This window comes from Molothrus ater, chromosome 5, assembly GCF_012460135.2.
Source record: "Molothrus ater isolate BHLD 08-10-18 breed brown headed cowbird chromosome 5, BPBGC_Mater_1.1, whole genome shotgun sequence".
NCBI lineage: Eukaryota > Metazoa > Chordata > Aves > Passeriformes > Icteridae > Molothrus > Molothrus ater.
In genome coordinates this window covers 24,271,051-24,297,337 of record NC_050482.2, presented here as the reverse complement: position 1 = coordinate 24,297,337, position 26,287 = coordinate 24,271,051, and the positions used below count along the sequence as shown (strand labels likewise).

General features: G+C 35.1%; 1 protein-coding gene across 1 annotated transcript in view; it reads right to left on the bottom strand.

Moving 5' to 3' along the window:
* The window catches only part of CTTNBP2 (cortactin binding protein 2), a 78,353-nt gene that overhangs the window by 4,040 nt on the left and 48,026 nt on the right, over positions 1-26,287 (bottom strand). Inside the window, 15 exon segments of the mRNA XM_036400220.2 lie at positions 1,383-1,515; positions 2,402-2,462; positions 4,225-4,410; positions 4,639-4,844; positions 8,280-8,458; positions 10,863-11,050; positions 11,326-11,478; positions 13,257-13,356; positions 13,440-13,526; positions 14,635-14,714; positions 15,167-15,262; positions 16,592-16,858; positions 19,207-19,324; positions 22,420-22,674; positions 23,728-23,878. Coding sequence (XP_036256113.1) covers positions 1,383-1,515; positions 2,402-2,462; positions 4,225-4,410; positions 4,639-4,844; positions 8,280-8,458; positions 10,863-11,050; positions 11,326-11,478; positions 13,257-13,356; positions 13,440-13,526; positions 14,635-14,714; positions 15,167-15,262; positions 16,592-16,858; positions 19,207-19,324; positions 22,420-22,674; positions 23,728-23,878 — 2,260 coding nt within the window.

Below are 26,287 nucleotides of genomic sequence, written 5' to 3'. Positions count from 1 at the left end.
GCCAAGGATGGTTCCACCCATGGTGAGGAAACTGAACAAAAGACTTGACATCTATCTCCTTCCTTATCTAACCCGTATTTCCTTGAATTGTCATCAACAAGCTATTATACTTTGCATGTTATTAAACACAATTTTAAGTTGGTTGCCATTTCTTTAAGCACATCCCATTCTTTTTAGGATAGCTATAGTAAATCCCTGCTAACTGACTAGTGATTAGCTTGGTGCATATGACTCATGCATGTACTGTAAATACTTTAGGAAAAACAACCCAAAACAAAACACTATAATAAAGGGTTCCAATAAACAGGTTGAAAAATCTTCCCAAACACAATATTTCTTTTTTTTAATAAAAACTTGGTTGTCTTCTAAGAATAAACAGAATACTTAAAAAAACAAAACTAATGGAAGTGCTGTTCAGGGAAATCCAAGAGGATGTCATGCACAGCCTGACTGGACAATAGCCTAAGACTGACTCTATCCATGTTTCAAAAGATATGGAACAGCTGCTCCAGTGTGAACACAGCCTGCTGTCACAGCCATCCACATCAGCTGTGCTAGGAGGAAAGATGAAAAAGAATAAATAGCTTGAGCCACAGGGAAAGCTGCATGGTATCGGTATAAAAGAAAAAATTAGAGATCCACAGCTCCACACTCAACCTCAACAGATCTCTCATAAACATCCACAACATAGAATTTAGCCCAAAACTATGAGCCCTGCAAGCATCCTTCACCCTCTTTTCCCTCTGTTAAAGAACTAGGCCAATCCACCCTCTCTTGCTTGGGGCAGTAAATTGTATTTTGCCTACGGAGCAGAGGAGCTTTGAGCCAGTTCTGTGAAGGCTGATGGATTGTATTAAACCAAATGTTTAATGCATATTAGGGAAAACTTTCTATGTCTTTAAGACTACGGAACAGCTTCCCAATGGGAGCAATGAGAGCATCAAAGATAACAAGGGAACAGTAATGCAGGGATGGCCGTTCTCAGGGAAGTGGTCGCTGACAGTTCAAGAAGCTTTTGGACAATGCTCTTGGGCACATGGTACGACTCTCAGTGTGATCCTGTGAAGAGTCAGGTGTTGGATTCAATGATCCTTGTGTGTCCCTTCCAACTCAGGCTATTCTGTGATTCTACAGAAATTTCATCCTTCACTACAAAAATCTTTACAAGAAAAATTGGTGAAGGTGCAATTTAAAATAGTGTATGTTAAACCAGAACACTTACCCTCAAATGTGTCATACATTAATTGACTTGGCTTATTCCCAAATAATTTAATAATTTTCTTCAGTTCAAGCAGGGCTTGTAAAACAAAAATTTATTTTAAACACATAAAAACCAACTGAATATGGTAATGTAGTAAATTATTTAAAAGCCTTGTGTTTACCTTGCTTATATCAGGCTCAGATTTGCTGGAACACATACTTTGAAGTTCCTGCACAAGATCTACTTCATCATCAGAACCAACAGAGAGCCTTTGCTCCAGATTTAATGTTCTCAAATGATCCTTCTCCGAAGATCTGGTTAAAAAACCCAAACAAACAATCAGAGAGAACATTTAAAATAAGCTATTATACAGAATTTAAAAATAAATATTACAGACACCTCAAAAATAGTAGTTTTTCCCCAAATGACCTTTACTACTGCAAACAAAACCAAAATAACATCTGATGAACTGACAGCAGTAGTTGTCAATAATTATCTCATAATAGATCTTTCTATACATAGTCTCTCTATTCTGAAACTCTAACAAAGGATTCCTCTTTCTAGTATTTTCAGACTCCTCTCTTTTTAAGATGCAGCAATTTCATTCCACTCTGCTTTTTGGAAATAATTCCAAACACTTCGAAAAACCTCTGGTGTACTTGAAGCATAAATATTCTATTTTCTCTGTGCCTGTGAATAAGGTAGAACGGAGGTTTCAGACTGAAGTGAAGTCTCAAATGCAGTTCCCTCTAGCTAATTCGTACACTTTCTCAAGGAAACTCTGTATCAGTGGGACTAAAGTGCATGTACTGTTCCATCTTGAATTGCCATTCAGCAAGCTGAAATAGCCAGAGGAGTTTTTAAAATATAATGCAGGTTGATAAAAGCATACGGTCAACTTTTCAAGGCAGAGTAAGTGTTACATAATAGTCTTAAGTCATAGACTATTTTGTTACATAAAAAGACATGTAGTGCTGCAAGGCTTCAAATGAAGAAATGGATTCTAAAATTATATCAAAGTATATAAATTTTATTTCCTCTTAGAAATGAAAAGTTAAGAATACTTCCTTTCTTCAGATATGGGACCAAAACATTACCAAAAAACTACTGATCTATTACTTATGGTGCACTGCTTTACCACAGAATGCTATCATCTTTATTTTTTGCCAAGTGTTACAAATACCAGAAATTAAAACTTACTTTGTGGTGAGAGAAGCTCTTTTCTTACAGTTTGGTTGCAACACAGTCTTAGATTTTATACCTGAACAAAAGAGAGATTGACTTGTTAGTGTGTTACCATGTGTGTTGATTTCTTTATTCTAAAATCTATGATAAACAGGGAAAATGTGTTCCTATTTACTAACTAATTACATCAACAGGGTCTGTCCAAGATCAGAATACATCCCTTGAAAATGCTTAGGGTAGCATAAGGAACTGCTGAAATGGGAAATAGGGGATCAGTTGTCTAAGCTTTCGTGAAAGAGAGAACATGAGGTTTCTGTGTTAGGCATTTGAACAACCCTTACTGGTTCTTCCCAAGAGAAATTTCTTCATGACATAAAATTAAACAATTTACCTTTACTGGAAACAGCAACAGCATTTGATTCTGATAGTTCAAAATAGAAGAATACTAAACTTAATTGACTGCTCCATTTATAACTTATATTCAGCGATATTAACTGGATTCCAAGAACATTCTCAGGTACAAAACACAACAACATGTTCATTATTTCTTAAATCCTCTTAGTGGGATTAGATAAATTCACAATTCAAACAGAGAAGTGGCAATCAGGACATTAGTTTCAGTCAGAAAAAGCAGACTTCTTTCTGAACAAGGGCTGAAGAAATGAATTGCTCATTTTAATGCTGCAAAGTAGCAAGCATCAAGTATTTTGGTTCTTTGTATATGAGGTAATTTACGCTAGAATCTTACTGTTCCAAAAAGGTGTGTGTCTGTGTATGTGTGTATGTGTGTGTAAGCCTTCTCTCTCTTCCTAAATCTTCCCTCTAAAGTAGTTACTTTATTTTCAGAAAGCAAGTACTTTGGTTTTATTCCCCTTGAAGTTTTTCTGTTTGATATTGTATTTAGTTACAATAATACCAAGTTTTCCTTCTAGAAATATGTCTCCTTTAGAAGAATTATGTTGCTTCTGAATAGATCTATATATCATTATATACTATCTATCATTATCTCTAATAATGTGTTTCTCTAATAATCCATACATTATCTGTGTAATAAAACTGCTTATTATATGACTTATGATCTTGAGGTGAAAAGAATTTTAAAAAGCATCAGCACTAATATACCTTCCACATTTATACAGATGCACAGACTCAGTTATATAAAGCCCTCTTTATCAAACAACATACTGAAGATGATTGAAAACCTTACAGTATCTGTGACTACACACAATTAGTTACATTTATTTTTTGCAATTGAAGTGAAAATCAATTCAAAATCTTCAATTTACACCTGAAGATCTTTCTTCCACTGCAGGGCTTCTAGATTATTCTGCTCAATTTTTCTAGTAAGACTGAAAAAGGGATGCATCATCTGGGGAGTATTTATTTCTACCTGGATTCACTCGGTAGTAATTATCATAGTGAAGTTAGAAAGGAAGTGTAAGGAAACTCAAAGAAGTATGTATGCTGTAAATTTGGAGCAAATCTAAGGAGTACCAACAAAGTAATGAAGCTTTCTCTCATTTGGTATTGGAGAAGAAACTGATTCAGTGTAATTCCATACACTCAGAGGTGGAACCACTGCTTATAATTGCACCATTTGAGCCAATGCCTGCCTCGTTATCGAACAACAGAAAGGGCATTAGAACAACCAAACTTACTTAGGACACCTCACAGTCACAAAGAAGTAATTTTGGGGGGAAAAAAATAAACAGTGTTTTACTGGTGAACATAAATATAAGTGTCATTTAATTGAAAAATTTTAATTCATGATGTAGGAGAAACGTTTGATTTGCATCTACACACAACTTTCAGAACTGAAAATAAAAAGCTTTATTTACCTTCAGTATTTGTCTCCTGCTTATTCCATGACTCGGAGGACAAATGGCCTGACTTTTTGCGAGGACTTGTGCTCACTTTTCTCCAAGAAGCATTCTCACCTTTTTTCTTACTGCAATTTTTGTAGCTTGAAGCTACAGATAAAGGAAAATTTCCTCCCTTAAAATCTGCTATATAATTATCTAGCTCTGAAACAAAAGTAAAACAGTGTTAAGAAGAATTGATTGTTGCAAATGGTTCTTCTTGGAATACATTATACAACTACTTAGTTTAATGACAGTAAATACTTTTAACCCCACCACCTCCCTTCAGAACTAGAGCTATGTTTTGTGGAAGTTTTAAAATTGGAAGGAAGCAGTAAAAAGCCCCAGTTCAGCAACGCACAGCTACTTGGCTTTCAGATAGTTCACTCTTACCTGGTCTGGGTAGAGGACAGCCATGCAAAACAGCTTTATTTAGCAAGATACTGAGAGCAGCTTTAACAACAGCCTGTTGCCCTTGGCTAGGACTTTTTTTGGCTATTGCTTGTCCTGGTACAGATGGTCTTTTCACAGAGGCTCTGGAGAGTATTGCTTCTTGTACTCTGGGAGCTATCACAGCATTCCATAGCTTGGACATCCACCTGTGGAACAAAACCAATCCTTTAACTTCAAAAGCAATTACCAAAACCTGCAATTTTATACTTTGGTAACATATCAGATTTTGCATTTTTAAAGAAGCATCCCATTTCAGAGAGGGACTGATTTTATTTAAGGAAGGGTTTACTTGTTGTTTTATATTAAAATATTTGATCTAAATTTCTTTAGCTCGCCTTGACAAACTTACCACAAACTTAATGCTTTTCCTCCTTCAGATAATATAAAAGATCCTTTTCATTTAAAGGCTAAAAAAATGTCCCAGAAAGATGCATGTTAATATATATACAATTTTTTTTTAAAGTACTTGGAGAAATTTCCATGCTTGCAGGTGTTAATTACTAGCCTATTTGCTGCCAGCATGGAAAAGAAGGAGGTATTCACTTTATGGTTGTACCCCTTTCCAGTGTTCTTCCATTTCCAAACTTGTCCAGTTTACAAGACATCTCTATTCATACAGCTGCCTTGCTTTTACACCTCTTTTGTTTACTTCATCTATGGTGAACTGTGTTTCCAGGATGCTGTGGATATTCCAGATTGTCTGGTTTAGAGACTGGGTCTGATTTTTTTAATTCAAAATTTGATAAAAGGGTCTTCTGGGACTTTTGCTTTTCTAAGAGAAAAGCATTATGTTGTATTAGCAAAGAAGTGAAAAATTTTTGTTAGGGAAAAATAAATGCTATTTCTCATAACTTAGGAGTTCTCTGGGGATAAAGGCTAGAAATTTCAGACTTAGGGCTCAGCTCACATCTACAACCTGACAATGAGACAATCTTTTTAGATCAACTCCAACTCTTTTTGTTTATTCTTCTATCTTCTTACAGAAGGAAGATACTAAGATTGAGTCAGATGGTTTATATTAAAGGTCTGTAAGAAATTATAGACTATCATGCTGTGTTCAGCTTTGCAGAAATCCATTCAGAAAACACAAAGGCTAAAATGTCTGTTTGCCTTAAATGGATGATTTTGCTGGATACATTGATACACTGAAGCCATCCCATTACCTAAAATATTATGATGACTTTTTGTTTTGGTTTGGTTTTGTTTTTTCCATTTTTAAAAAAGTTAGAATGCATGAGCTATTTGAAAGACGTATTTTTGACAGTTGTGAAGCATAAGATTGAGCTTTTATGATATATAAACACTCAAAGTGCTTTTATAAGCTTGATAAAGTTACAGTACTTAGAAAAATAATTAGTATATTTGTTAAAATATGATGTAAAATGTGTATTGCAGATAGTCCTTGAAGGACCTTGAGCTTCCTTAGCATAATGCTGTAGATATTATTCCATTTAGTTACAGTCTGTTTCTGCTAGCGAAGCTACCAAAATAAACAATTGCTTGTAATTTAGTCATAAAGAACTCTCTCTTTTCAATTTCTGCCTATGTAAGCTTTCAACATTTTGCAATTCTGCCAGTATAAATGGTCAGGAATGAACACTGCAAAGATAAAATTAATTGAGGCCATTCTAATCTAATTAACAATGGATGGGTGTGCTCTCTAAATAAAATTCCAACCTTGTATTTAAATTCAATTTAAATTTGTGCTCATCTTGATCAAGTCCCCCATTCTTTGATATAGCTGATACTTAGGAAGGGTATAACACACCCCAGCCCCTCAAAAAGGGCTGCAAAGTGAAAGTCATTCCTGTTGGAACATCATCTTCAGTTCCCTAAACCAAGAAAAAATGTAGTTAAATTTTTCTTCATTTATTCACTCTACTCACCAAAATAGGTGAAGCTACATGACACACGCAGCAGGGAACAATTTCCTGTCACACGCTCTCTCTGCCTGCCCTGCTGCTGCTTCTTCCTCTTGTCTCATGCTAACACTGAGCCCAGAGGGAACCCAATTTGTAGAAAGCTGTCTGCTGTCCTAATGAATTGGACTGACTCAGAGAAGCTTTACTAAATGCAAAAAGCAGCAGAATAGCACAGTGGAGAGGAGGGGCAAGAGGAAAGGAGTGGTTAATTAGACTGAAATAACAGCAAGCAATCAGTGAGCTGCTAATTGAAAGCTATTTATTACATGACCACGCAGTTAGCCATCATGCTGCTAAACTAAAAGTGTCCAGTAAGAGCTCACTGGAGCTGTGCTTTTTAATTGTTTATTAGTGGACAAAAACTACATTAAAATGAGAAGTCAGATGGCATATGACTACAATAAAGGGCATTTTAGGGCTGTACTCAAAATAAAGCTTTGTGAAACCAGTCACAGTTACATTGAGAAGAAATCCAGACTCAGAAATGTATAACTAAGATATCTAAAGAATAGTTTTTCTGTCCTCTATTAATGCCACTGCAATAAATAAATTATTAAAATACCTCAGAGGACATGATTGACGAGGAAGATGGGAAATAGATGTATGACATGCTTTATTCTTTTTTTATTTCCCAGCACCCATACAATTTCAAGTCAATCTTATCTCCACATTTAGACTTTGACAATTACTCTGAAGATTAGTATCTAACCTGTACTTTTTGAGAATAAAAAGGAAAATAAACAAGCAAAATGTATCAAGATCTGCAGACAGAACATAAAATGAGACAGCCTCTGCACATGCTAAGCAATGGACCCTCCCTTGTGTGTTAAGCAGAGGCGCCTGGAAAATGGTCAGCAGGAAGTAGTACAAGAGAAACAGGTCAGATAAGGGGTGACCTGACTGGTGAGAAAAGTTATATCACATCTCCAGAAATCAATGTTATACTTCAGTTCTGAGTAAGTTTGAATCTTAATTAGAGGCTTATTACCTTTTTGATACAGCCAAAACTAACATCTTAGTGTGAAATTAATATAATTTAAAATTCTCTAATTATTTCTTTTATAATTTGTTAGCATTTGGAGTTGGAATGTGATCAGATATTTATGCAATTGTAGGCGAGAAAAGCCAAAATTTCCATTATTTTAAAATATTTTTATTGTTACTGGCCCGCTAGCCATATGTGTAACTAAACTTATATACTAAACTAACTAAACTTATTGACCAGCACTGAACCCACTGTACCACACTGCCCTACTTACTAAGATAATATATCTCTAAGCTGTATGTATATATGTCTTAAAATTATACCATGTATTTAAAAGAGTGAGAAATCATTCTCGAAACTTCCTTTATACAACTTCAAGAGGAGAGTCTACCAACTTTTCTTGGATCTTTTAACCTCTGTGTCAGAAAATAAATGAAAGATCAGAAGACTGACTTTGGTGCAGTATTAGACACCCATTTCCCACTTGTGTCCTTCAGAATTGCTCTTCTAGTAATTAAATAGCCAACAGAAGCTTAAACCTTTCAGCAATTTAAATTAAAATGCTTTTTGAAGGTTCCTGAGTCAGCAGGGCTTTGGGAGAAACACAACTACTACATTTATGATAAGTATCTAGCTGGTACTGAACAGCATCAAACAGGAAACAAAAATCTTACTTGACTGTTGCTTGGCTGTGCCCTGGAACCACAGGACAGGAGAAGAAATGCTTTGGTCCCATAAGTGCTTCAGGTGCTCCTAGACGTGATAAGCAAGAGTTCAGCTGGTGCCAAACAGCAAGAATCCAGTCTATGATCTTGCATACAGGATCACATGGAGGAGGCACTTTGCCTCTGAACTGCAGGGAGAAAATATGTTTGACATGGCATAAGACCAGAACTGCAAACACTTTCCTTGAAACTCCAGGAAGGCTTGGTGCTATTTTTATTGCATGTGTTGCTATTAATAGATCAGGAACAGTCAAGAACAAGTCAAACCTTTTTATAGAATATATTGACATCTTGCTGTATTAAAACTTATTTTCCCAACTACACTTTAACAGATATATCCTTATCAATAAACTGACATGCCTTTACTTTCTTGTGGGAAACTAAGGCAGAAAATTTGGTAGCAGTGGTTTTCTACAGTGTTTAAGATTAGGATTACAAGAGATATGTACCATATACAATGCAATGTATATGATGCCAATAAGGCATTATTAAAAAATGCCCAATTCCACTGAACAAGAATATCTGATCCAGACATATGCCCAGTATGGGTTTCCATATTGATTTCCTGTATTTATCCAGACATACCCCCAGTGGATTTCCATATTGATTTTAGATCTAGTAGCAGTGAAGAACAGATGTCTTCCTCTAAGACTTGTGTTTTTAGTCTGCCTTGTTAAGGGAAAAATATTTAGTGCCAGAAAAATCTCCTGTTTCCTCTGACTTCAAATTACAGTCTTCATCATCCTAATCCTATGATTATCCTCTGTAACAGCCTAAATTAAAGGAAGCATTAAAAGATGCATGAGGGATAGTAACTGACAGCACTGAAGCCAGAGTCTCTTGATAGAGTCTATAGGTGAACTTAAAGTAGAAACACATTAAAACTGTTCCCATGCAACCTAATGGTTCAAACTAACAGCAAAAAAGACCTTTTCACCTGAACACATTAATATTACAGCATAAACAAGGTATCATAGTCCAGAGCAATGATCTTTGAAATAGTCCATGGTTCTCACAATACATGTGTTTCTAATTTGCTTTAGAGTTTTACAACAGATTAATCTTTCTTCTATTTTTGACTTTGCAATCTACTATTTTAAGTCCTGTACCAACTGGCATTTGAGTTTACATATGGCACATATATGTATTTCAAAAAATGTGCTACCACACTGGGCATTTCAATATTTAATTAGGAAGATCCAGGAAAACATTTGGCTTTTTTCTCCAAATAGCCACCATCTGCATATATGCTTGAGAGAAATTAAACTTTAAGAGATTAGTACCCAAATTCTGTTCAATTTCAGTCAGAGGTAGGAGCCTATTACATAGCAAATTCTAACCTATTAGACTAAGGATTTCTTTCAAGCCCCTAAAAAAATAGCTTGAAAATGACATCTGTTATTTGATGCTGCAAGTTTGCAAGTTCTTCTAGCCAAACCAGTTTGGCAGAGTAAGTCTCATGCAGCCTTTGACTACGAACAAGTCATAACTTAAAAAATATAATCTAAGAAAAGTAGTCTATTAAGAGTTTCATAGATTTCCCATGGTTCTTTTTTTCTATTCAGTATTTTGTTTCTAAATTTCCTCATTATCCTGGCTGAAATGTTCAAATAGCACACATTTCCTCTGCAGGATCTCTTTGAATCAGTAAGCCTTTAGAGATGAGAACTGTGGCAAAGGGTACAGGAGATGACATCCCCAAGGATAACCAAGACACATCCAGCTGAACACTCAAAACTGACAGTAGGTCTGTTGTTCCATAACAGGACTCTTTATTACTGGCAGTTTTTTCTATTCCTAGAACAATCTCCCTTTTTAAGCCTGTTCAAAACTGCTGCCAAGATTATTTTCCTTTGCAGCTGTTTTGATTAAACTCTCTCTGCCAATGTCTAACAGTGCCTGACTGTTGGTAATAGCTGCTATCACACAAATGGTATTCCAAATAACTTCTGAAAGTCCACTATTCCTCTTTTACCTACATCTTTATTTTCATTTCCCATTTTTGTTTATTTATTAATTTAAAACAGACTTCCCATCCTTATTTTATTTTGAACTTTTGTTCCAGCTTCAGCAGATCTATTAGCTCAAAACAACTTTTCTAATTTTATAATTTGCCCCCTTTTGATCCGAGAATCATAGAAAATATTTTTCTGCTTAAAACTTAGACAAAACACACATCTGAATATCTTATTTTAGATATTGAGAATAAATTCTTTGAAGAAGAGACTATGTATGTTTGTTGAATTGATTTTTACTATAATTCTCAGAAGAATGAAAGAAGATGTTGAAAAAAAATAATGAAGGATGTTTCATGCAGTTGACAGGCAACCAACCAACTCTTTATGCCAATTAGCCATGACCATAAGCCTTTCTGTGAGACCAAGCACATTTCCACATACACAGCCTGCATCTTCCCAGAATTAAATGTTTTTTTCCTGAAACAAGTTATCTGCTCTGCTTTCAGCATTACCATCATCCATATTTCACAGACTGGTGATGAACATAACTGCTGAAACTGATTCGAGTTCTTACCTTGTTTATTACTTTTCTCCTTAAAATCCTCTGAAGCAAGCCTCGCATTGGCTCCCCATCCCACCGAAGCTGAACCCAACGAAAATGCTGCTGAACCAGCAGGTCAGAGCCATGAAGATGGCACTTTGCAATGGTCCCCAGTAAAAAGCAGTTCTCATGAAAGTAAAAAGCACCAGAAACTCCATTTGCTAAAAAGGAACCATAAAACACTTAACTGAAATACTCAAAGCTTTGACATGATTTCATATAGAAGCAAGAAGTAGTGACATAATTAGAAAGGAAAAACAACCCACAAAACACCTTAAATTAGCTGAAAATATGGTATCTTTGTTAAGGACAACTGTTTACAATAAAATATAAAAACTGAACAAATTACATTTTTCTCCCATTCCCTTTTTGCCATATATTACAATTAAACGGTACTGTAGTAAAAACATCTCTGCAAACCAAATTCTTTAAATACCTCTTTGAATAGTGCAGGGATTTTCTGAACTCCGATTCTCAAGAGGTGCTAGAAAATCTCCAAGTAATTCAGATAAAGAAGCTCTCTCCAGATTTTCTAAAATCACAATTGTTATCTTGTTTACAGAAGGCTGTTTCACTGGGATCAGACAAGCTGAAATAAAAAAATCCTATTAATGCATACTTAGGAAAATTTACTTCTATTTATATATACAGAATTTACTGCTACTAGTGCAATGAAAGATTTTTAATTTTTTTTCCTTTTTAACTTATTTACAGGCCAGACAAAGTTCAAAATTGAAAGCATAAAATCAAACAATAGAAAGAATATCATACTGTATATATTAAGAAAAAACCTGAAAACTATGATTAAAATAAATTCCTGAAATGCCTATAATAGGATCTTCATAGATAGGAAAGATTTCAGTACGCTGAATATAAATACAACGGAAAAGATAGCAAAGACATCTTCAAACATTTGTATCATTTGCTGTACTACAGCTTAAACTTTTAACATGTACTCTTTATATCATGTAGTGATAAAAGGTTTAAGAATAGTCCACATTTGTAAGAAATTTTATCATTCTATGAGATAGTAGAATGTTTTCTCTTCAAAACTTCAAAAGATAGTAGAAGAGTTTTCTCTTCAAAACTTCCTTCAATATCTTTAAGAATCACTCAAATAATCAGAGCTAGTATGAGGCAAACCTAGTATCAGCTGAACCTAATAGGCATTAAAATGACATCTCTGTATTTTTTAACATTTTAAATATTTTCCTTTGATTTTCCTGATTTTAACATCTTGTTGCTTAAAAAAGACACAGCTTTGCAAGTGTTCTTGCAACACTAAATCCCAGGTGAATGCTTCTGTAACACAGACATAAATATAAACACTTGAATATATTGTGCCCTGCATTGTTTCACAACCTTTTGAAGGTGGTACTAACAAAGGTCATTAAAGAAATTGACTTGTAATAAGGCAAAACTTACAGCAACTGATTGTATCTGATCATTGCTATTTAGTTGGGGTTTCCTGACTATTACTGCCCTCTTTTACTAAGAGGCTACAGCTTGAAAGGAGGGAGGACAGGTACCCTCTCTGTGTCTGATGGATTCATTTAGAGGAGAAATGCTCTCTTAGGAAAGGAGATGTAGCAGAACAGTAGGGAAAGAAGCTGGTAGAAAAATGAGAGACACAATCAGAAGCAACACACTGAACTGCAAAACCAGACTATTAAAAAGTGTGTTGCTGACACAGAATAAAGCATCCAAAAGAAGCAGCTTTCCTAAGAGACAGTGGCCAGTAAACAAACCAAACTACGAGTGACATTCTTGCCTCCAGGCCGAGCACCAAAGCCTGGCTGACTTCTGACTAAATGGTCTCTTCTCTCCCACCAATGTCATGGCACTGAAGTGACATGTGGGAATAATCACTGGCACAAGCTATCCTGGGAACTGTGACCAGGATTTCCCAGGAGGAAAATGCCACAGACTGAAGTTAGACCAGGCAGTACAAGAACAAACAGAACAGTGCACTGCATGGCATTGTACAACCTGACAGGATGGCTCTGCTTCTGTTCATGAGCACACACTGTAGACCTTCAGTTCTGATTCAGTAGATCTGAACCAGAGCCATCAACTTTTAAGGGATCATAAACAAAGGGAAAAAAGAATGAGACAGAAATTAATCTTTAAAACGAATGGTTTTACTTAAATGGCATGAACTTTTGAAAGAGCTCCTTATTGGGAGCTCTTTTGTGCTCAGCTCTCCCTCAGTTTAGACCCAGACAACTGGCCCCAAGCACCTGAAAAACTGGGCTCCATTAAAACATGCCATCCACTATGCAAAATGGTTTTACGTATTTCTTTACTTTGCATCATTAAAAATTTTCCTACAAATCACCAAAACTAGTCTTTCTGAAATAACCTTACCATTACTGATGAACAGTTCTGCAAGTTGCTCCTTGGAGAAACCAGCATCCACTTCCACTTTAACAATCTCACATGTAGATCCTGCAGCCTCTTGCTTTTGCTATGATGAAAATTTATATATTTGGTGAAATAGTGAACACTCTGGTTTATGGACTAATTCACTTGATATGTTTATGCAAATACCTTCATGCAGGCCGCTATCTGATATGCTATATAATCTTGCAGACTTCCTTCTGGACCATGGAAAATGACATTACGGTATTGTTCAACCTACAGACAGATAAATATAAATATTTATTTAATAAATAAATTATTCTTGGATGTTCAGACTTGGATTTTTTTTTTTTACCTAGATGACACAATCAGCACCTAAAAGACAAAACTGTTTGATTTCACTACTGGAGTTGGTAATCCTTACTATACTAGTTTCAAAGTAGACATTATTTGCATACAACATCTTCAAAATATATTGATAAATTTATATCCTAAATTGTAAAACTACATAGCAAGGTATTTTGTTACAACATACTTTAAAACTTAAAACAGTCATCTGGAAGAATAAATTTAGTAATTACAAATATTTTCTTGATCTTGAATTAAAATATATACATCAGAAAGATGCCAAAATCATCAGTTTAAGTCACTACTAAGTTAAGGATTGAGACTGAGGACTTTATTTGCAGGAGAAATGGGTTCATGTTATCAGTATGGTAGAACAATTTTTTTAAATCAAACTCTGTTTTACCTCTAAAATGTCAGTAAGAGAATATACTCATATCTCTGCAATCTCTCAGCAATATGGTTGAATACAGCAGAAACCTGTGGCACATTCTCCTGACAACATAAAATACTATCCAAGGACATAGCAGAAATTAAGCAGGTTCTAAACTAGTTCTGATTTGATGCAATGTTAAAAGAAATTATCTATGAAAGTTATCTCATATTATTCAATCATCCTTACATTTTGTGGTATTAAATAAGGTGTGTTACAGGAGATTTCTACATAAGCTAGTAATAAAATTCACATCTCAAATAATTGCTTACGTAAATGTTATTCTAATTTACTTTCTCTTCCAAAAGTGGAATAAAATAAATTTGGAAAGCAATTAAGACATCAGAGAGCTTTTAATATATTTTTAAGCAATTCAGTTAATCAGATAGCAGCTATTTAAAGAAGAAAGTTAATGCCCTCACAAGACTAAAGTTAAGGGTAAATTTAGGGGGAGCTTTATTTTAAAATAGCTTTCATCCAATTTAATTTTTTTAGAAGTCTTGATGTTCTTTCACAGAGCAAAAAAACCCCACTTTTAGTCAACACTATTACAGAAGTATTTTGACAAACAAGTAGCATGCAGAGAGAAGGAAGCTTATTACTGACCAGGCGGAGATAATTCTGAAGTGTCTGAAGATGGATCATGGATGCATAAGTCACACTGTTTAAACAGCCTTCTTGAGGTCCTTAAAATGAGACATACTAATGACTTTGGTGAATTTCTCATGTTTACATGCATGTATGACTGATACATATGATTTTCATGCAGTATTCTACAGTTACCTTTTATAATTAGAGGCTACGCAAATTGAAATGCTGAGTAAATGAAAGACATTTATCTAGCACCACAGATTCACGGGTATCCATGACATAAGCAATATATATACTACTGCATGGCTGAAAAAGGCAGAAAGACTTTTATGTGCAGCATACTTTCTGGTGCAGAAATACCAGAAAAATGTTGTAGACACTTTAAAATCTAGTTGAACAACTAAACAGATATGATGTCTCTGAGAATCAAGCAACAATGAACATCAAAACCAGTAGCAAATGACTCTCAAATGATGTATTTCATATGGAGTATGAAATGTATTTCATCTTAACATTCAAAACTGAAAAATTATGACTTGAAAATTACCAAACAAAAACACTGTGATATGCTCAGCTTTATTGTTCTTCAAGAAGTCCCATGGTGGCTGGGAAAAAATCTGACCTGTTGACCATGTAATGTTTCCTGTTAAAAAAAAATAAAGAGAGAGATATCCCTTGTATGTATATAAAGTGTCCTATACTCAAGCATATTCACTTGCTTACAAAGATTATGTGCATACACTGACAAATTTGACAAACAAACCGGTCCCATGAGATGTACTAAATCATGCTATTATTTGATATACAACTGAAGTCACTACTATCTTCTGCCAGTTGAGATACAAGTTAAACAGTTAGCCTGTCTTTTTATCTTTACATGTAAAATAGAATAATTTGCCCTGTCTAATGTGACCAGGGTTCAGTTTTGCTGATGGGAAGGTGAAGGAAGGAAGGAGATTTAAGATGAAGTACATGGATTTTCAGAAACCTATACAACTGTTACTAAGACCACCACATTTTGGCTAATTTTGCATAATTTTAAAGATTTCTCTTTTGTACTTTTCTAAGTGAAGTTATGTAAAACAGTAGTTCTGTTTACCTATGCTGGGGATTTACTGTATATTCTGGATGCACTGTAAAGAAGCAATGCAGGCTTTGAACTGTTTTTGTAGGACCACAGAATATCCTGAGTCGAAAGGGACTCACAAGGACCATAAAACTCAAACTCCTGGCTCTGCACAGGACATCCCAAGAGTCACATGTACCTGAGAGCATTGTTCAAATGCTTCTTAACTCTGTCAGGCTGGTGCTGTGACCACTTCCCTGGGGAGCCTGTTCCAGTGCCCAAATACCCTCTGGGTGAAGAACCTTTTTCTAATATCCAACCTAAACCTCCCTGGCAGAGCTTCAGGCCATTCCCTCAAGTCCTGTCACTGGTCATTACAGAGAAGAAATCAGTATCTGCCCTTCCTCTTCCACTCAGGAGGAAGTTGCAGACTGCAATGAGTCTCCTCTTCTCCAGGCTGAACAGACCAAGTGACCTCAGCCACTCCTCTCATGGCTTCCCCTCAAGGCCTTTCACCATCCTCATGTCTCCTTTGGACACTTCCTAATTGCTTTTTCATATACTGTGGCATCCAAAACTGCACACAGCACTCAGGGTGAGAACTTAGTTTCACCTGACATATGGATTTCTCCTCTGGAGTACCAGAAGTACTAAAAGACTAATTAACATAGGGCCTTGTGATCTCCAAGATTATATTAAAGCACATAATTAATTGTTCCATACACACAGCTAAAAGTAAGGAATGCTTTCATGACAGCACTGTTCAAAGTTTCATATCTAGTATTAGTCTTTCTTAGTCTACACTTTAAAAGATGCAGTAATTCAAAGATATTTTTATCTTAGAAGATTTCACAAATTCAAGAACACCCTCAAATTTTGCTTTATCATTAACACCAATATTGATACCTAGTTTGACAGAAAGTATACTGCTTGCACTGAGGCCAATGTTAGATTCTGCAGCACTATTAAATGACAGATCTTCCAGACTCCTCCATCCATCAGAAGCGATTGCTTGGAAATGGTTTGTCACTGCCTGACTCACTGCTTTTGAAAAATCATCCCATGACGTCTGCTTGCGGATATTTAAAGCACATATTGTATCAAATTCCTCTGCACCACAATGGACTGGTTCAATGCCACTGACTGAAATCCTTACAGGTACATTAAGAGCATCTGTTGAAAAACAAAACACCAACTATGAGAAAAACCGTAAAACTCAAAATAATCCCATTATTATCAACCAATAACATCCATTATTACAAAGGAAAGCTACAAAATAACTCCTGCTACAAAGAAGCAAATGGTAAAGAATGGCACAGATCGCCATCACAAAATCAGAGCAGTGAAATGAAAATGAAATGAAAATACCAAGGTATCTATAATTTTTTACAAAAAACAGTTCAGTATTATTATGCTTAAATAACAGGAAACAAAAAAAATGTACTTAATCTTATATTTCCTCTTTATAGACTAATTACTTATAAATTAAGACAGATGGTAGGCAATGTCTTAATTTTTCAGTTTATTGCGTTTATGGACATTTTTTTCTTATCAATGTAGGAAATAATTTTCTGGCACTAGTGCGCAAGTGGAAAACAGCTGAGCCAAACATATTTAAATAAAAAGCTAAGAGCTAAGACAGAAAATGCACTTGAAAGGGTATATTTGATTTGCTATAGAGTAAATTGACAAAATGTTAAAAAAGGAAATTTATAGGCACATTCCAGAAACTATGAAGTATTTTAAATCATACTCTTTGGAATACAACTCAACAGAAGCAACAGTCTCTGAGGATCATTTAGATGACTAAAAATGAAAAGAAAACTATCTTCTAATTTTCATGCTGAACAATATATTTCAGAAGTTATTAAATTAAAATTATATTTTAAAAAGTATGCCATAAAAAACAACCCATATCAAATTATTATGAAGTCTTGCAACATGATCTTTTTTTCCTTTTTGTGTCCAGAACTGTATCCAGCTGATACAAACCAGTGAAGTTTTCCTGATGTCAGAAAAGCTCTGATTTAAACCCACTAGCCTACCAATGGGAAAAGATTACTCAGAGGCATCTTTCAGATGTGGAATTGTGAGAAATGCATCAAAGGCTTGCCCTTCTGATGGCAGGACCCCAGGGAAATGAGCTGTAAGGAGTACAGAGTGTTCTCCACAAGGAAACAGGCCCCTAGGACAGAGGTACAGGATATGCCTAAACTTCAATGTATGTGACCTGTAAGGCATAGGGGGCAATCCTGGGCCCAGTCCTTCACATCTGTCAGAGCACAGATCCTCCTGTCCTACAGTGGAAACCTTCCTGGAGTGTGAGGAAGGTAGAGGATGGTACACAGACACCTTACTCAAAAATGCAGTCTTGGCTTAAGGTATAAAGAAGAAGAGAATGGGAGGCCAAAGTTTCTGACCTGATAAAAGCTGTTGGACTAATGATAAGCATGACCAGAGTCACAGGGTAATAAGACTGATGGAAATAATAGAAGCATTAATTTAACAGGCTGCAGATTCAGCCATCAGAAATTTGTTTCAGTCTGATAAAGATGACTATAGAGGAGTGTCTATCAGAAAGTGAGCTGTATTCCCCTCTGAACCTGCAGTAAAATGGTAAGAAAACTGGGATTTAAAATAGCTGAATAGGAAAATCAGAAGCAGCAGACAGAAAACTTCCTCAATTTGTTGATAACCAGTGAACTTAACCACCCACATCCCTATATTCCAGAAGACAAACACAAAAAAGGAGTGAAAAAATAGAGAGCATACAGATCTACAAATGCCATAATTTTAACCATGCAGAGAAATTTAGATATCTTTCTCTGTATCTGTAGATACACATAGATATAGATTTATACAATGATATAAAACCACAAAACTAGTGAGAGGATGAATTAAGTTCTGTCTCAAGAAATGCACAGATGAGCCTGCTCTACTGAGTTTTGAGAAAACTTACAGAGAAGGAAGAAGGTGACAGGTTTCATCAGAAGAGCAATCTTACAGAAGTTACTGATGCTGGAAAAAAGAGGTTCTTTGATGTTGTCTCTAAGACGTATTTGAAGAATCAAACAAATAATCCCCTCACCAATAAGTGACAAAATAAACTATGCTCTAAAAAGAAATTCAGATATGACCAGATGATCGTCTTAGCCTGAGAGAATTTGACAGCTACCCACCACTAGTGACTGCAAGAATTTGAAGAAAAGATAAGAGGAGGGCAACAGCTTTTGAAAAAGTAATTACTAATATTAAATTCAGAAATTTTAAGAGAATATGGACATTTGCAAATGTACAATATGTATCATCTTTTAGAAACAAAGACATGAGGAATTTAATAACCTCCAACAAAATTTTATCATATGCTTTTGCAAATTCTGGAGACTAGAAACTTGCTAGATCAAAGTAACTTAATATTGTGGTGCCACAAAGTGACAACTACCTTTATCATATTTCTCATTCTTGCCCCACAAGTTCTTTACTAAAAACATTTTTATGTAGTGCTGATAGCATTTACTTACTTAAGTTTTCTAGGAGATGTTTGCAATCATCAGTAGCAACATCATGCAATGTTCGATTACACTTATCTTTTCTCTCAGCCTCTAGTCCACCATGGCTACAAAGGATTTCTAGACAGTTCTGCAAAGGTAGGAACTGTATTATTTACTTGTCCATTTGCTGCACTAAAGCATTCTACCAATATGTAGTTAGATTCCTAATTAAAATTCTTACACATGCATTTCCAAAGACAATCAGCTACAGAGTTTCTATAGATAAAATGATGTTTCTCAGAGTTGAAAGCCAGGAGTAAAAATATTTTATAGAGGACTTTAAAGTCTCAAATAATGACTATAAAAAAGCAGAACACAGAGAGCCAGGGCTCTACAGTCTCTAAGCATCAAGTGTTGATTACCTGAATTAGGAAATTCTTACATCTGGCCACAAGTTTAGGTAATGATAAGGAGACAGAAATCCAGCTATTATCCTGGTTTGAACATCTTGGCCTCAATATTCAAGCAACACTAAATAAGCAATTCTAAAGCTTAGTACAGACTATTAAATGAATCTATTTAGGTAACAATCCATAAAATCAGTTTCCACTTTGTAATTCACCAAGCATCATGAGTTTCCATCATGACTGACACATGAGTGGAACACAAAAAAAGGAATCATTTTAAATCACCTTGCAAGCCTCTTCTTTGGCAGAATTTCTGCAAGCAGAAACCTGAAATTCTGCAAGCATCTTAAGAATGCAGTGATATAAAAATGTATTTTTATTAAGTCAGAGCACAGACATCTTGTGGATGACAACATGATGCCCTCTAAAAATGTCATATGCTCAACAAAAGGGAAAATGATTGAAATTAGAAACAAGCTATTAGCATATAAATTTGGATTGGCAGAATCATTCTATAACATGAAAAAATATTCACTATAAAGATCCTCCCAAATATGTCTGGGATAAAAGAGTTCTCATAAAACCATATTCAAATTGATTGATCAACAATCAGAAAAAGGATCAAGTCCTTGTTTCTAATGACCATCATTCTGCAATAAAGCAGGCAGCCACCATGAAAACTTTTTCATCTCAGATATGCTTTTAAAGACACATCCATATTGTAAAAAAATGAAACTAATGGAAATTATACTAGTTAATACTGTATTGATAATGTTTGGGGTTAACCATAGCAGAGAAACCAAACCTTAAAAACACAGAGAAGCAGCTATTGAGTGTTTTGATGTGGAATAGTGGCTAGTTGCAGGTTGACTATTTTGTAGCTGTTCTAACTTGTCAGTGTATCTGACACTGTCAGACCTTTCATAAATATAGCACTCATTCAAGGTATATCTGCCTGTGAGGTGAAATTTTACCAGGCTGTAGTTATAGCACTTAGAAGTACTTTAAAAAATTGTTTAGCTCACAAAGCTTGCCAGAAGGATACCAAGCAAAAAAAAAGCACATATTTTCTTGACAGGTTAGTTTGTTAACAATATCTCTCAAATAGAAGCAATGAATAGCAAAACAGCAGAAGGCTGAGGACTGAACTATGAGGCTGAAAATGAGAAGCAAAGCAGGAAGATGTGGGGACAGAACAAAGAAATAAAGCTTATTTCCTTAGTAAAATGAGGATTTTTGTTGTCTCTGCTGCCTGAAAATAACAGCTAAGATGTCCTAGCAGAATTAATCTGTAAAGAATGGCCCCTACCTATCTCAAACTAAGAGGATGCAAGTGCCAGCACTGCTTGAATGCAGCTATCATGCACTGGAATGAATGACATGCAGTGTACATAATGGATTAGAGCACAAAGTCAAAGTGTTAACAGCACTTGGAGATGGCTATTAAGCTTTTTTAGCTTTTAAATATCCCAAACATATCTCAAATCAATAAATGCATCAAATCAAGTACAATTTTATAGTCTCTGCAACATCAAAACCAGGAATCTGACTGCCAGCTGTGTATCACCTTCATCACCAAAAGACTCCCCTCAACCCCAAATGGAGATCTTATTAAGCAGTTGACTTAGAATGTGCTTAGAAACTCAAACCCTGGAGTTATTAATGAAAGACATATGTGAAGACTTCTAGTGTCAGACCTTTCAGGGAGATCACTAGTCAAAGTAGTTTTAGACAGAAAATGAAACCTAAATTCAAAGTTCCTGAGGATTATATTATTGCTGAAAGAGCCAACATAGTGCACATTATTTAGGTATTTGCAGAATACAGCAAGTATCTTAAACTCCATCTAAAATTCATATGAGTGGAAACTGGAATGAGAATCTGCATCTGCCTAACAGACATTGGTAATGGAACACTGACTCTTTGTAAGGCAAAATGCTGAGTAAGCAGTGGCTGTCCCTAAAAAAATCTCGTAACCTTAACTGAATCTTAAATCTGTGTCTATTTTGAGCATATCTATTATTTTGAATGTAAGTTTATCAGGAATAAAAGCAAACATAATGAAGGCATTGAACTAGGCATGAAAACACAAGCTGATTTTTGAAGTCTTGGACTGTATTTTCTTAAAATTCACTCTTCTGTGTTTAGCACCCTCTATTTTCTTCCTGGGTAAAAAATTTCCCAGTGATATCTGACTGACAGCTACCATATAAAAAGAAGTCCTTTGAATGGTCAGTGTTAGAAGTGTACAGCTTCTGATGTCAAGAAGTAATATTAAATTTCCAGAAATCTCCTGTTTGTCATCAGCAGGAACTGTCTGGTCATCCTCCATGTCATCAGTTATGCCAACCTCACAAAAATGTTCCATTGCCTGCAAAAAAGGCCTGCTCAAAATACCAAATAAAACAATCTATGTCTGCACAAATCTAGTTCTCAAATTTCTTCTACTCCCCTCCTTCACAGAGGAAAAATTGTTCCTAGTGAAACTATGTCCATCTAATATCTATAATCACATGACATCCAATGAATTGGCATTCAGGGTGGGATTCATCTCACCTTAACTTTGAAAATCTCTAGTAATGATGTTTCCTCTTTTTACTAATGTCCCATAAGAGGTAGACATTTAAATATGATAATTCACTCCATTTGACCCGTGGCTTCTTGGACAAATTGTCCTCTGGAGGTCTATCTCTGTCTCTGTTAAATCAAGTTGGCATATAAACTACGTAACAAACTTAGACTTGACATCTAAGTTGTAATTCTTCAAAGATAAAAGGAAAGTATTTATTTTGCTTAAATTCTATCAGGTTTCCATAACTTGTTCACACGGACTAACCTTAAAGCCTTTTGACGCTGCTATATGGGCAGCAGTCCAACCGTCTTTGTCAGCATGGTTGATAAGATCTGCAGAAACAACAGGCTTTACTCTACTATTATAGTCATCTTCTCTCTTCTCCAAATCAAAGTAGTCTAAATTAGGCTCTGCATCCATCACACAGTTCCCATTGTTCGGCTCTCCATGGTACATAAGGAGCTTGAGACTTTCAACATTACCAGAATCCACTGCTGCATGAATTGGTGACCAGCCATCCTAAAAAAGAAGCCACAATAAAAAAGCACACTGCCACCAAACACACAGAAAATTGTTTGCAGACTTAGATCAGCAAAGAATCTGAATGGAAGGCTCTGTCTGGAAATGAAGAAGACAAGCAAGAGTGACATAATAATCCTTTCAGAAAAAGAGTTGCTTGTATGTGTTTTGGGTGGAAGAGAGGGAAGTAAATGTAGAAGAAAAAAAACTTTACAGCTTTCTCCAAGGACAGTCCAACAGATAAAATCTTCAAAATTTTTAGAAAAGTCTAAGTGATACAGGGCTTACACACTGCTAGTAAACTGCTTCCTTCCTGTGCATCAAACAAAAATTATTCCAACTATCAATATTGTTTCATGCTGCATTATTCCATTTATGAGTCAGTTTCACAGTTTTGACATCACAACTTTCTCTCATTCCAAGTCAAATATATTTACTTTCCAGTTGCAAAATAAATGAATGATAAAAGATTTAGTGTAATATTTACATGAGGAGGAGAATGTTCTGTGAAGCTACTACTCTTTGTGCTGTATTTTGGAACAGTCTATAACCCACATTTATTGTCATAAGAATCTACTGACATCACAATCATAAAAAAACTTTAGAAAGGCTCCTGAAAAAGGCAATTATGTAGGCACTAATTTTGAGACAGTCCTCCTTCCCTTCTCCTCTAGATTTGACTTTTTATTGGCCATATTCTGCCATTTGTGATATATAAGACTGTACAATACTGGAAAGAAGGTTTTGGGGTGTTGTCTCTTCAAGGACAACAATAAAGCATGCTAACGTAAAAAGTGGAAGCATTTTACAAATCCAGTGCTGGAGAAAAGTTGCAGCAAATTGCCAGTGGAATCTGAAATATGTAAAATGGTATGAAAGTCACATCACTTAGGAGATTTTAGACAATCTACAGTTAAAAAAACCCAGAAACTATTATGAAAATAACAAAATACTAATTTCAAATTATATGGTTTATTTCAGATTTAAAGAAAAGTTTAAATAAATATTTTAATGTCAATATTCAGTACTATAAAAGGTACTGTTTTAACTTACACTGGTTTTTATTGTTCGATCCGCTCCACTTTCCAACAATAGTTTAATACAATCGTTATTTCCATTTTTACAGGCCAGGTACAAAGGTGTCTGTCCTCTTTCAGCAGCATGGTTAATATCAGCCTGATACATAATTAATAATTCTGCACATCTACAGCAAACAATAAAGCAATAAAATTGTCTTATGTTAAACATGCAACACCTCTTTATAACTTAAGACATTTAAATATTTTAAATAAAGTATTGATTTTACAGATACAGATCTACCTGTGATCAACCCATATACACAAGTATAAAAGATAATTTTGTACATAGGTATAAAAACAGGCTACTTCAAAGTAAATCTTAAACCACTGTGGCTGCATTTAAAAATTGTGAATGTAAACCACTCAATTTCACAAGACTGACAGCTGTTTAAGAAAAACATTCAGCTGAGCAAAAGAGAGACATTTCTGATTATTGATATTTAAAATGGAATTGAAAAGGGAAAAAATGAAATGAAGGACTAGGATTAGCTTTACCAGCAAAATGGACACTCATCTAGGGAAGTAACCTGGTGGGGGCAGCAAAACAGCTATGGCAGTACCTGCCATTCAGCAGGTACTGAATGGAGGCTACTCTGCAAGGATGGCTTGGGTGTATTGCTAGCAGGGTTATGGAGGATGGAAGATTAGAGGAGTGCTGAAGAGCAATTCATTGCAGTTGCCATTCAGATCCAAGCTCCTGTACTTCCTCACAGCCCTATAGTAGTAGGTCCATTTTGTTCCCAGTTCTTGTGTCAGAGTTGGCTACCTTTCCCTTCCCCAGCCTAGATTTTCAACAACACTTAAGACCTTAAGACCTAAAATCTTAATGCCAGTCAATTCGCTCTGCAGTTCAAACAAGCACTGTTAACAAAGATAAGTTCCCAGCTCTCTAGCTCAATATTTATCAGTCCATAAAAATAAAAAGCATATCAACAATAAAGCCTCAAAGCAGTTAGTGCAATGCCAAATAACTACTGATTAAGAGACCATACCTTAACACAATATACTGTGAAAAAATATTTAAACCAATGTAAGGTATATATATAATACATAAGTATATAAGCAAGAATTTAAGAATGTAAGTAACTAAATCCTAAAAAACTCACAAGTATTTAAGAAAATTGTTTTTGATACATTTTTATCCAGTAAGAAAATCAATTAAGTTCAAGGTAAAATGCACCATTTTAGAGAAGAGTAAAACAGATAGCATTGATACAAATTACTTATCTATGCTTTCCAAAAATGCTCAACTGAACAAAAAAATAAAAAAAACAAATAAAAGTAATGGTCTGCCTTAACAAACGTTAGGCATACATCCTAACCTAACAATCACAAAGTCATCTTCAAAAAGGCTCATAACAAGACACTTCCAGAGAGCAATTCAAGATTGAGTTTTAATTCTGCTAGGTTAGAAATATGTGGTTTGATACTTTTACATTATATTTGATGAATCTTGAAAAGCTACATCGACTTTCCACCTCAAGTTCAGGGTCATCATGGCCTGGACCACATGGGAAATGATTCTGGAAGTTTCTCCTAAAATTAGTTACTGGACCAGCCCCAAAAAACTAGAATTTTTTTCTGATTACATAACTAGGGTTAGAACAACAGTATTGTCTTAGCTCAGGAACAAGGTTAACGAAGATGTCACAGGGGACTGGTTATCAAGTCTATGACAGACACCTACTGTGCAACTGAGAGCAGTTTAGTGCTGTCACTAACCTCACATTAGGAGACAGACAATACTGTTGCCCCAAATTCCACCTACTACAGATTTTTTTTCTGTGCCTGAACTTTGAAGAGACCAACAAATCAAACAGCCTGAACCATTTGTAGTCTTTCTGACATTTTTGGCTAGCCCTGTCATTCCATGCTCAATTTTACAATTCAACTCATGTTTAGTATCTAAAAAATGCAAAAAATGTGTTTAGGGATGTCATATTACATAAGTAAGTCTAAGATAAAAAGAGTATGAAGTCTGCAATACCACAACACAGCCGATGATACATAGCAAAGTGTTGTGAGGGTAAGTCAGGGAAATAAACAACTTCCTATTTAAGTGAAGTCTTAAGATATTTATTTCAGTGAGAGAATATGAATACAAAAAAATTAAAGCTTTAAAAAACCTTGTTTTGTTGTGTAAGGTATTTGATAATATATTACTCAGGAGAAAACTCAGATGTTCATTTGCCTCTGAATATGATAGTTTTCTATGCCTGAAAAAAAAAATCAGTGCAAAACTAATTTCCTTCTTCCTTTCTCTGTTAATCCTATACTATGGCTGATAACTCAAAGAAAATTATGAAATTCAGTGGTACGATGCCCAGTACCACATTGTAATTGCTAAGAATACATGCTCAGCCACCTTAAGAGCTGAAATTAGAAAGAAAACAAATAGAAAATATTAAAATCAGAATGGCATAAGAATATGAATTTAAGTAGATGCTTTCAATAAATTATAGTTAAATACATTTATACATAAGAATGCAACAATAATGTAATGAAAACGTATATAATGTAAAGATAATATAAAA